This window comes from Emys orbicularis, chromosome 7 (assembly GCF_028017835.1).
Source record: "Emys orbicularis isolate rEmyOrb1 chromosome 7, rEmyOrb1.hap1, whole genome shotgun sequence".
In the NCBI taxonomy this organism is placed as follows: domain Eukaryota; kingdom Metazoa; phylum Chordata; order Testudines; family Emydidae; genus Emys; species Emys orbicularis.
The window spans coordinates 56059308-56072664 of NC_088689.1; the positions used below are offsets into that span (position 1 = coordinate 56059308).

General features: G+C 40.4%; 1 protein-coding gene across 1 annotated transcript in view; it reads right to left on the reverse strand.

The window, feature by feature from the left end:
* The window catches only part of CHAT (choline O-acetyltransferase), a 44339-nt gene that overhangs the window by 20114 nt on the left and 10868 nt on the right, over positions 1–13357 (reverse strand). Inside the window, exons 5-6 of the mRNA XM_065408293.1 lie at positions 10721–10901; positions 7894–8071 (exon numbers count right to left, since the gene is read on the reverse strand). Of these exons, the coding sequence (XP_065264365.1) occupies positions 7894–8071; positions 10721–10901 (359 nt within the window). The remainder of the gene's footprint in view (positions 1–7893; positions 8072–10720; positions 10902–13357) is intronic.

A 13357-nucleotide genomic window follows, 5' to 3' on the forward strand; every position in this document is an offset into this window, starting at 1 on the left:
AAGTCTAGTCTTCCCTGGGAAGGCCAGTAGGAAGTGTCAGAAATGTTTATTGTTAGCTCTTAATCCCTTAATTGAAAAGGTAAAAGTGTGGCATCTTTAACAAAGTCTGTGCTTGTATTCCAAGGTATATTAGTCAGTGATTGACATTAAATGGTTGTTCTCAAAATCAAACAAAAAATAGTTTCATACACTGCCTTAAAATCCCTCTTAACAGCTTAGCTTCTGCTCTCTTGCTTCATGTGATGTTGTCATTTACACTATCTCTTCAGTCACTGTGCAGTGAAAAGGAGAAAGAAAATGCACAGAAAAGAAAAAGCTACACGGGAGACCGAAAAGAAAACAAACAGAAAAGGACATGCGAGAAAATGAAAGCGAAGAACTATTCTGGGAGTTTGGGTGAGGAGGTGCACTCCTCCACTAGCTCAATCTAAGGGGCAGCTCCAGCAAGAAATAGTTGGGATCCACTGGTTTAAAGTGATGAATAGGGCCAGGTTGTGAGCCCCTTGCTTGCTGCAGTGAACAGTTACAGGAGTAGTCTCACTGACCTCAGTTTACCCACAGGAGCAGACCTATTGTTCACCAGTACAAGTAAAGGGCTCATAGTCTGACTCATAGAATTCCTGTGTGGTCCTACACTTAGACTTTAACCTCGAACTTGTAAATTAATAGATAAGATGAGCTTGAAGAACTCATTTATCTTTCTTAGGCTTGGTCTACACTTACCCCCCAATTCGAACTAAGGTACGCAACTTCAGCTACGTGAATAACGAAGCTGAAGTTCGAAGTACCTTAGTTCGAACTTACCTCGGTCCACACGCGGCAGGCAGGCTCCCCCGTCGACGCCGCGGTTCCCCCGTCGACGCCGCGGTACTCCTCTCGTCTAGCTGGAGTACCGCAGTCGACGGCGATCACTTCCTGGTTCGACTTATCGCGTCCAGACAAGACGCGATAAGTCGAACCCAGAACTTCGATTCCCAGCCGCCGAACTAGCGGCTGGGTGTAGACATACCCTTAGATTACAAGCCGTGGCTTCTGTTAAATTTAATTGGTTCCCTTGCAGCATGCATGGTACACCATAAATACAGAGCGCTTTGTTGCTGGGCATTGGGTTTAAAGCTACCACAGCACTTTTTATAAGAGTAGGTCTTGTCCCAGTGTCCTTACCCGTACATCTCTTCTTTCACCAGTGCGTGCCATTTTGAGGTGTCCTGAGATGGCTATATTTCACTGGTGCTATGTGTGCATTATTGTTACATCCATTAGCATTCTTTAAGGTGGAAAATGCTATATAAATGATTAATGTTGTTATTTGTATACAGAATGCTCCTAATATTATGGAAACAAAAACTGGTTGCATATTGAATTACAAAACTGTTGTCCATGTTTGCTTACTATTTGTTCAATGTTTTGCTTATGTTACCTCACAGGTTTATACATTTTATTACAGCTGCTGCCTACACACCAGCAACCCTCACTCTGACATATGGATTCAGGGCTGCGATAACCTAGGTTTTTAAAGTGAATAAAATGAGACTCCCATGCTAGAAATAGCAAAGCAATGGGAAAATGCCCTTACAAATGAACCAGAACATGTCCAGAGAACCAATCAGTCAAACACTGACAAGTTTATCATGTAAGCAGAAAATGAACTGAACAAGAACTCATATACCATGACTTGGGATGGGGGAAAAAATCTAGAAGGAATGAAAACAAGGGGCTAGCAGAGAACAAAAACTGCATGAACAATTTGTTCTTTTTACCCCCTTATCTAACATACAGAATTGCATTTAATATGGTAAATCAATCTTTCTAGAGGAACTATTTTTTAATAGGAAAAGAAGGGAAGGGAGTCATGGGCCTAATTTAGACACTGTAGGTGAGACTGCAACTCTAATGACTTTAGTAGATTTGCACTTGCTTACATCAGATCTGAATTTAGACCTCTGTATCTTATTAGCTTTGCAATATGAACTCACAGTTAATGACTGTGTGTATAACAATGGTGACTGGTGTCCAAGTATGACACCCTATAGCTTCTTTGCACCCTCACCCTCTTAAATACCCATTTACCATCCCCATCATATCTGAATGCCTCACAATCTCTAATATGTTTATTCTCACAATACCCCTTTCCAGTGTAGAAAACCCATTCCTGCTGCTTCGCTCCCTTGCTCCCTGCACTGAAGAACTGCCACTGGCTGACACTTTCAGTCTGCCCCATCTCCCATTGTAGACCATCACCTGTGCCTAGATGAGTTTGTTGCCAACTATTGTGTTTTTATTGCAAGTTTTGCAATATGGTTAGGGTACTAGGCTAGGACTTGGGAGACCTGGCTTCAATTCCCTGCTCCGTCACAGCCTTCCTCTGTGGCATTGGGCAAGTCATTTAGCCTCTCTGTGCCTCAGTTCTCCACCTGTAGCAATGACTTACCATATCAGTAGCCCTTCCCTACTTCACAGGAGTGTTGTGAGGATAAATACATTAATGATTGTCATATTCTTTGAGATGCAAAGCTCTATCTAAGTGTTAGGTATTATTATACTATTAAAGCAACAGTTCCTGGAAACAGATGATTAGCTGAAAACTCTCAGCTTCATTTTTAAAAAAAGTTTCTGCCCTCATGGTTGCAGAGAAAAGCCTGAAAAAGTGGTATGAGTGTACTCTACAGGCTCAGCAACCAGAAGGCAAAGATTTTTTTTTTTTTAAACCTCATGCTTTTTAAGCCAATCTCATGACTTTTTTTGAGGTCTGGCATGTTTTTTTGTTAATGTTTGGGATGTTTGGGACTGATAATACTGTGTTTCTGTTATCTTCCAGAAAATGGGAATAATTACTTTTAAAATAACAAAATCAGGATAAGCTATACTAGCTCTTTCTGCAAATGTTTGGAGCAACTCAGCCGACTGGTTTGTCTTTCCTCTTTTGCTGAAATTCACTAATTCAGTAGCTATGATTTTTTTATATCTAACTATTAATCTTTATGTCCCTTCAATTATTTTTTCCCCGTGACATCAGTACAGCTACGGATCTCCATCCACTAGTGGCAATAAAATTGTAGGGGTCCAAAGTCAACCCCGCAAGCATATTTTAATGCTATTATATCTCAACATCTGCTCTGACTCACCTGGATGAAGGTAAAAGTAGCAAAGAGTCCTGTGGCACCTTATAGACTAACAGACGTATTGGAGCATGAGCTTTCATGGGTGAATACTCACTTCGTCGGATGCATGCACGGATGCACGAAAGCTCATGGTCCAATACGTCTGTTAGTCTATAAGGTGCCACAGGACTCTTTGCTGCTTTTACAGATCCAGACTAACACGGCTACCCCTCTGATACTGGATGAATGTGTTTCCTGAAAGTCTAGCCAAACTCCAACAGCATGAGAGTGCCATGGCCATGTTGATATTTTATTGGTTTTTAGAACATTGAGATCTATGAGACCGACAGACTCAGATAATTGTATTAGGATAGAAAACTTTTCATGTCAAAGTTACTGGTATGAATGTAGCATGGGTTGATAGCTTGGGGATTTGAGAAAGTTATTGACACATCTTATGCTGTCTCTGATCTGTTGACTTCAGTTTCCAGTGCTGTGAATCTGGTATCCTTTGTAAACACAAGACACACTTTTTTTTTCTTATTAGAAGCATACTCTGATCAAAGGATAAGCTATTTGCTATGAGAGGGGAGCAATAAGAGGGCATCAAATATGTACACTTATATCCCTTGCATACATGCAGAAGTAAAATGTGTATTTCCTTCTAGCACAGGCTCAAAATGTATGGCAAGTAGAAATTCAAGGAGCAGACCATTTGCAAAGCAGAATGAAAAATGGATTTAAAGGAACTTTGGAAAACAGAAAAAAAAGTAGGAATGTTTTAAAGAAAATGTTCTCTTTCTACAAGTTCATACAAAAATGGCCACCATTTTGTTGTATGCAAACTTGTACCCCCAAATGTTGTGATATTTTTATAAAAGCCTGAACAAAAGCCCACTGAAGCCAATGAGAATCTGTCTGTTGATTTCAATGGGCCTCTGATCAAGTCCTTCGTGTTTTGGTGGCTGTTGCAGGTCACAATTAGTGACAAAAAGAATGAACATTTATTTCACCATAGTATTTACAGAATTTCCTGCAGGTAGAATGGAAAATACCACAAATGCTGTGGTAAACTTAACTAGGAAAACCATTTTTTCCCAGTGTAACCCAGGATAGTCTTAATTCAAAATAATTGGCACTAGACTACCAATCCAATAGGGAAAAATAAAGGAGGTAGGTTTGATTTTTGGGACCAAACTGTCATAACCATGACATGCACTAACATCTACATGACATTTACTTGTGCAAAATCTGTTTGTCTTGAGTTTTGCACATCCTTTCCTGTGCCTCCACATACAGTGCCTCCAATCTCTCACCTGAACAAGTAGGTGTCAATACTTGAAAAGTGTTTGCATGCATAAAATGGCACACACAGAAAAAGAGTCTGGTTTTGCTCATATATGTTCCAGCACTCAGTTGTGATGAACATTAGCATGAAACCTCTGAGGTTTGAAGCCTTCTTTCAGAATCTGGCCTTTTAAATAACTCTTTTTCCATCTAGATACCCTATTTATCATCTTAGGTGGCCTCTCTTTCTTTGCTGGTATCTAGACCAGAGAATTCTCTCAGAAATACACTGGCATTGGCACCCTGAGAGCAGGATTATCTAGCTATGTAGACTCTCTCCTCAGGCCCTACGCTACCAGCACTCCCAGCTATCTTCGAGACACCACTGAATTCCTGAGGAAACTACAATCCTTTGGTGATCTTCCAGAAAACACCATCCTGGCCACTATGGATGTAGAAGCCCTCTACACCAAAATTCCACACAAAGATGGACTACAAGCCATCAAGAATAGCATCCCCAATACCATCACGGCAAACATGGTGGCTGAACTTTGTGACTTTGTCCTCACCCACAATTATTTCAGGTTTGGGGACAATTTATACCTTCAAGTCAGTGGGACTGCGATGGGTACCCGCATTGCCCCTCAGTATGCCAACATTTTTATGGCTGACTTAGAACAACACTTCCTCAGCTCTCGTCCCCTTACGCCCCTACTCTACTTGCGCTACATTGATGACATCTTCATCATCTGGACCGATGGGAATTCCACTAAGATTTTAATGATTTCCACCCTACCATCAACCTCAGCCTGGACCAGTCCACACAAGAGGTCCACTTCCTAGACACTACAGTGCTAATAAGCGATAGTCACATAAACACGACCCTATACTGGAAACCTACTGAACGCTATACTTACCTACATTCCTCCAGCTTTCATCCAGACCACATCACATGATCCATTGTCTACAGCCAAGTGCTAAGATACAACCGCATTTGCTCCGATCCCTCAGACAGAGACAAACACCTACAGAATCTCTATCAAGCATTCTTAAAACTGCAATACCCACCTGGTGAAGTGAAGAAACAGATTGACGGAGCCAGAAGGGTACCGAGAAGTCACCTACTACAAGACAGGCCCAACAAAGAAAGTATCAGAACACCACTAGCCGTCACCCTACAGCTCTCAACTAAAACCTCTCCAGTGCATCATCAAGGATCTACAACCTATCCTGAAGGACAATCCCTCACTCTCACAGACAGGGAGACAGGCCAGTCCTCGCCTACAGACAGTCCCCCAACCTGAAGCAAATACTCACCAGCAACTACACAACACACGACAAAAACACCAACCCAGGAACCAAACCCTGCTACAAACCCCGGTGCCAAATCTGTCCAGATATCTATTCAAGAGACACCATCAGAGGACCTAACCACATCAGCCACACCATCCGGGGCTCATTCACCTGCACATCTACCAATGTGATATATGCCATCATGTGCCAGCAATGCCCCTCTGCCATGTACATTGGCCAAACCGGACAGTCTCTATGCAAAAGAATAAATGGACACAAATCTGACATCAGGAATCATAATATTCAAAAACCAGTAGGAGAACACTTCAATCTCTCTGGTCACTCAATAACAGACCTAAAAGTGGCAATTATTCAACAAAAAACCTTCAAAAACAGACTCCTACGTGAAGCTGCAGAACTGGAATTAATTTGCAAACTGGATACCATCAGATTAGGCCTGAATAAAGCCTGGGAGTGGTTGGGTCATTACAAAACCTAAACTTAATTTCCCAATGCTAATTTCCCCCTACTGTTACTCACACCTTCTTGTCAACTGTCTGTAATGGGCCACTCTCTTACCACTTCAAAAGTTATTTTTCCTCCCTTGTATCCTGCTGTTAATTGATTTATCTCATTAGACTGACCTCACACTTGGTAAAGCAACCCCCATCCTTTCATGTATTTATACCTCCTACTGTATTTTTCACTTCATGCATCCGATGAAGTGGGTTCTAGCCCATGAAAGCTTATGCCCAAATAAATTTGTTAGTCTCTAAGGTGCCACAAGACTTCCTCGTTGTTTTTGCTGATACAGACTAACATGGCTACCACTCTGAAACCTGTGTTTACACAGTGATTATTTACAAACCACATCAAGAGAAATGTTGCTTGCTGCTCAGGAATTTGAAGGAATGGAGCTCAGAGAGTGAAAGGGTGCTGCAAACACAAGACTCAACAATGAAAGCAACTGAATACTTAGACAAAAGTATTGAGCCGACTCGAAAGGAAAATCAGAATATCCGAGTATTGAATCAGAGCCAAGAACATTAGCTCTTTGGGCATTCCAACAACCTGGCACATTGCCAACCCAGTAGAATTTGCAGAATTTCCTAAACACAAGTAATTTTAGTGCAGGACAATGGTATCAGATTGGCACTTCCTTGATACAGATATTCTCTATCCACAGAATAGATACCACTGCTGTAACAGAGGGTAGGCTGCAGGGAGCTGCAGAGTCAGCCCTCTTACAAAGGCAAAGTTCCTGGGGATCCTGAGTAGATGAAAACACCATGAGCCAGATCCTTAGCTGATTAAAATTGGCTTAACTTCCTTTGAAGTCAATGGAGTTACACTGATCACACCAGTTGACGATCAGGTTGAATAAGAAGAAAACACTATAAGAAATGAGCCCAATAATTCTTCAATAAGGTTGATTCTAAGAAAGATAGAGAATTTTCCAATCTATACTTAACACTGTAATTTATAGATAGAAGGTCTCCAGAAACTCATCATTTCTATACTATGCATTCTTATAGAAAAGTTAATGCTTAAATTCCATTTTTCTTGTTTAGTTGTAATGAGGGTTGAGGGTGGGTGGATTGTGTGAAAAGCCATTATTACTAATCTGCAAGGGAAATGGGTATCCTCCTCTGGGGAAATATTTTGAAATGACAACCTGTTTGGTAAACTCTGGTGCATTTCTAAAGCACAAATACTATTCTTCCTAATATCTCTGAGCCAGAGATAAAGGGATGATTTAGCATTTTTCAGAGAGAAAGATAAATAGGAAAATTTCTCTTACCTTGCTTCAGTTTGAACACGGTGTAAAACATAAAGTGCTAGACTATCCAACACTTTCTAAAGCCTATGGATGCATTGTACTCATTATCACAGTTTGACCATGAAGAAATAGACAAATCACAAACTCTGATGGCATGTTCAGAATTTATCAGAGGAAAGACAAAGCATGGGATGAAATCTAGCTACATGGTATTGCCCCTGGAGTTACACAGCTGGCTCAAAATCATACTTTCTTTTCCTCTGTGTGATGATACATCTGAATGCTTACAAGAATTGAACTTCCTCATGCTAGAGGAATTCAACAATAGGTCTGAGATTTTAGCCATCTATTTGCCTTAAGGATCACCTCCCATCAAGGACCAGTGATGATGATGAGGATGAAGAAGAGAAGGTTGGGGTTGCCGCTGCTAACCTTTCATGAGGATTGTCCTGGCCTCTGCCCACTCAGTTCTTCCATCAGATGTCAGTAAACCAATTGGAGGCAGCCTCTCTTCTTCGTTCTCTGCCATTTTGACTATCTTTCTTAACTGAGTGAACAGATCCCCTTCGCTGAGACGGCGGAAATTAATAACAACATCCAAAACAAAGAACTGCAGGGAAATGATAAAAGTCAGAAGGATCACAGGCAGATTATACTAAGCTCTGTAAGAAAACATCTCGCTCAATGTGGGATTGCCTGGAGGTGCTGCAGCTCTGCACAGTGAGAATTACATGGCTGAGGGAAGTGGTGTGCTAACATGCTGGGGCCTGATACTGTGCTCTCACCTGTGTTTGGGTTTGATACCAGTGTATCTCCACTGACTTCAGTTGAGTGGCTCCTGATTTACACTGGAGTGAGAGCAGAATAAGAACATAAGAACATAAAGAATGGCCATACTGGGTCAGACCAAAGGTCCATCCAGCCCAGTATCCTGTCTACCAACAGTGACCAATGCCAGGTGTCCCAGAGGGAGTGAACCTAACAGGTAATGATCAAGTGATCTCTCTCCTGCCATCCATCTCCACCCTCTGAAAAACAGAGGCTAGGGACACCATTCCTTACCCAACCTGGCTAATAGCCATTAATGGACTTAACCTCCATGAATTTATCCAGTTCTCTTTTAAATCCTGTTATAGTCCTAGCCTTCACAACCTCCTCAGGCAAGGAGTTCCATAGGTTGACTGTGTGCTGTGTGAAGAAGAACTTCCTTTTATTTGTTTTAAACCTGCTGTCCATTAATTTCATTTGGTGGCCCCTAGTTCTTATATTATGGGAACAAGTAAATAACTTTTCCTTATTCACTTTCTCCACACGACTCATGATTGTATATACCTCTATCATATCCCCCCTTAGTCTCCTCTTTCCCAAGCTGAAAAGTCCTAGCCTCTTTAGTCTCTCCTCATATGGGACCCATTCCAAACCCCTAATTATTTTAGTTGCCCTTCTCTGAACCTTTTCTAATGCCAGTATATCTTTTTTGACATGAGGAGACCACATCTGTATGCAGTATTCAAGATGTGGGCGTACCATGGATTTATATAAGGGCAATAAGATATTCTCTGTCTTATTCTCTATCCCTTTTTTAATGATTCCTAACATCCTGTTTGCTTTTTTGACTGCCGCTGCACACTGTGTGGACGTCTTCAGAGAACTATCCACGATGACTCCAAGATCTCTTTCCTGATTAGTTGTAGCCTAATTAGCCCCCATCATATTGTATGTATAGTTGGGGTTATTTTTTCCAATGTGCATTACTTTACATGTATCCACATTAAATTTCATTTGCCATTTTGTTGCCCAATCTCTTAGTTTTGTGAGATCTTTTTGAAGTTCTTCACAGTCTGGCTTACATTGTTTGAATAAGATTAAAAACACCTGAGCAATTAAAACTAGGAAGATGTTAATAATTTCCATAGTCCCAGCTCTTTTAAAAATAGCATAGGGATATGCAATACTGTTACATGGGGAACCCACAGAGCTTTTTATAACCCATTTATTATGTGCTAAGTTACGCTGCTTGCTCTCTAAAGTTTTGCCAGCATTCAAAAGCTGACCATTAGCAATAAGTAAACTGTAGAAGATTCAGTGATCTATTGTGGATGGATAAACAGCCAGGTGTCTGGATGCTTTTTCCAGATTAATCCAAACCACCTTGATAGAGAAACTGACAGGGTCAGATTAAGACCATCTGGGACCTAGATCTACCAGAACTTCCCCTTCTGCCAAAAACAACAACAACAACAAAAAAACCCAACCAAACAACAACAACAACAAAAACCCCACACCACAAAAAAGATTACCCAGATTCTTTCCCTCTGATTCCTGACTCTTATCATCCTTCTTCAGCCCCCACAAATAGACTTTCACTGCCAGTTCCTTCCCCATAGACATGTCATTCCTCACTCTTCTCACTACCCATAGGTTCCTTAATCTTCTGCCCTCCGATTATTACTCTTGATTGGCTTGTTGTTCTGTTAAGCCACACAGGCTGGCAGGCAGGGATTCCAAGGATGCTGCCTTAATCCATCCAGAAAATTTCATGAGTACAGGATTTCTCATTACATTGCCAATGATTCTGAAACTTCAGCTTTTCATCTCGATTTAGAAAGAAAACAAATGTCAAAATGTCAGAATTTTCTGTGGAAGAGAAATGCTGTTTTGTGATCAGCTCTGCTCCTTACAATACATTTAAAAAAAGCAAAATCTTTGCCTTTGGAATGCACCATATTGTATTAAATGTCAGGGACTTGCAAACAAATGCTGTATGGGAGGGGTACTGTACAAGGTCTCTTCTCCTCCCACCCTCACTCTAAATTATACAGGCTGAACACTATGTGGTATGCCAATATATCCAATAGAGTTTTCAGGTGAAAATATAAACACTTCAGCAAATGTACTTCGTATAATTTTTTTTGCCTGTGGTGTTGCTTCCCTGTTTAATAAGTGTTTTTATTTGAATGGAAACTGAATTAGTATTTTCCCCAGTCCCACATCTTTCCTCGCTGTAGCAGTGTACTCAGAATGTAAGCTGGGCTAGGAAGGGGAAAAAAAACTATGGGAGCTTCTTGTTAAAATGTTGGCAGCACATCACTGATAAGAACTGAGTACGGGCTTCAGGACTGAGTCCAGTGCCATCATGTATTGTACATTCAGTGAGATCCTGGAGCAATGATCGTATTACATTGTTATCAAGCAAATTTATGCATACCCGATTTCTGAAGGAAAGAGGAAAAGGTTTAAAAACAAAATGCCTACTCACCTGATTGTTACAAGCAACAATGATGTGCTCTGGTTCTGGCATTATGCTGCTTTTCTGGGCCACAAGAGTATCTTTGGTATGGCCTGGAAGACGATAGGAAGAAAAGAGTCCATAGTATTGCTTCATACAGAGAGGATGACCAGACTGCTGTCCACGAGCAAAATCAACAGGTATAGCATTGCTGGAGAGAGAGGAGAGAAACAAAGCCAGAGAAAAGTAGAAAGAGAGAGAGAGAGAGACAGAGACAGAAAGGAAAAGAAATCTAATCTGTCCTTTGTTCTGTTACAATTAGATTAGGTACAATACAAATGGAATAATAAAAACAAGATTACAGTGTAAGGAAATAGATGAATTCCCATACCAAAGTTAAATACATCATTCCTGGCAGATTCATGCATATTCATTAAGGAATTGTATTTGCATTCAATGAATATGTGTTAGAGACTCAAACAATAGCAGGGCATGCAAATCAGTGACTGCAACATATATTCATCATCTGTGAATATACAGTACACTTGCACTTTTCATCATCCAGTATAAAATCTTTCACATATGTATCCCCTGCCCATCCAAAAAAAAAGCCTGCTTTCCACCAAGAGTCCTGAGGTAGGAGTAGGGAGCCTGCTTAGAAGGGACCCTCAAAACTCTGTAGGATAAATGAAAATCAGTTGAACATCTGAAGCTGACATGCACCCTAGAAGGCCATGTGTGCTTTGTACTGGAAGTCCAGGCTAGAGTTGCTTAGAATGTTTAAGGGAAACATCTCCATCTCTGGAAATCAGTAGAATGGGCAGGATGGAGGGGAATCATCTGGACAGTGAGGAGTTAATTTAATCCTACCAAACAACTCTGGCCCTTAGAGTGACACATGGGGGAAGTAAATGCTGAAATTTAGCAGCTGGATCCTTTTTAATTGCTAGGAGTCTGGCAACAATACACACTAAAATGCCTATTTAGTGACCAGAACAAAATCTGTTACTTTGCTGTGGAATATTTTCTTTTCTGATTATGAATTGTAGGACATTGTACTGACAATGTAGGACATTGTACTGTCAACTAATGTAGTTGTCATTGTAGGTAGGGGGCCAAAGGGAAATTACTGGTCTTGTGGTTAAGATACTAGACCAAGAGAAAGTTCTCTAATTCCCAGGTCTGCCATAGACTTCCTGTATGACTTACTTCCTTGGAAAAGTCACTTAATCTCCCTGTGCCTCAGGTCCTCATCTGTAAAATGGGGATAATAATACTTCCTTTCTTTCCACCCTCCATCTTTGTCTTGTCTATTTAGATTGTCAGCTCTTTGGGCCAGAGACAGTCTCTTATGTTCTGATGTAGTACAAAGCCCAATGGATTCCCACTCTCGTTTTGGGCCTATTTTTACAAGAATAGTAAATAATAACAATGATGATAAGAAAGCCCGTGATTATAATGATTTTAGAAAGGGGACATTATACTATATTGTTCTGACAACAAAACTTGCACTGATTTAATATGTTAAGCTATATTCTTGTGTTATATATTTCTGTCTGTCTAAGTTAGGCTTTGTTTGAAATACTTTAACCAGGCAACTAGGCTATCTACATAGCTAAAACCACATACAAGTAAAAGCTGTGTTATCTGGCACTTTATCAACCAGAAAGCTCTATTAACCGGCATTTCTGATATTTCCCAATACAAATCTTCAATCTAATAACCAGGACTAGTATACTGCCCAGGAGGTTATGCAACTGCATATTCTGCACTCTACTTTTATGCAAAAGAGGCAGAAGACAAGTAAGCAAACTGATACCAGGGATTTATTCAAAACACCAGCTTCCAGGGTATGTCATAGGGTCATTACAGATTCAGCCCAATCTCCTACACCTTCTACATCTACAATGATAATTGATGTTGATAATGATGACGCCAAGGCACTGCAAGATCCTGAAGTACCTTCTGAATCATCAAAGATTAAATTATGTTCAGTATAGTTTTAGTGTTAAGTGTATTTTTAGTGATCTGGGTGTCCGCCGTGTGCTGCCCATAGTGATATGTAGTGTCATAAGATAACCTACTGTATAGAAAACTTTACCTGTATACACCTAAGTGCTTCAAAAAACCAACCACTTTGCAGTGCACTACTACTACTGGATTGGTGAGTACAGCACCTTTATGCTATTTTATATTTTATTCATTTTATTGTATTCTATGTCTTTGAAAATTGGTATTCCATTGGTAAGTATAACTCTTAGGTAACCGGAATTTTTGACTAACCGGCACCACCATTCCCCCAACATGCCGGATAGCAAAGCTTTACTGTACCTTGGAAAGTTATGAACTGCTTTTGCATACTAGTTTTGTGCCTATTGTGTTTGCCTATGTAGTGATTCAAAAGATGCTAGGATTACATTGACTATCCTACGGCTGTAACAGGGCAACAATGGATACTGGAATATTAATAGTTATAATGAGGAAATATTAGTGTTGGTACCCAAAGGTGAGCAACAACAGTAGAACTTATAGAAAAGGGAGTAAATAATTATTAAAGTGAGGCTAGGAATACTGTGACGAGTCTTCTTTAGATCAAGGAACCCAGGTCAAAATATTAAAGATGAAATGTTACATCTTTGCTAAGCAATATGTATTCCTAGCTCTTCA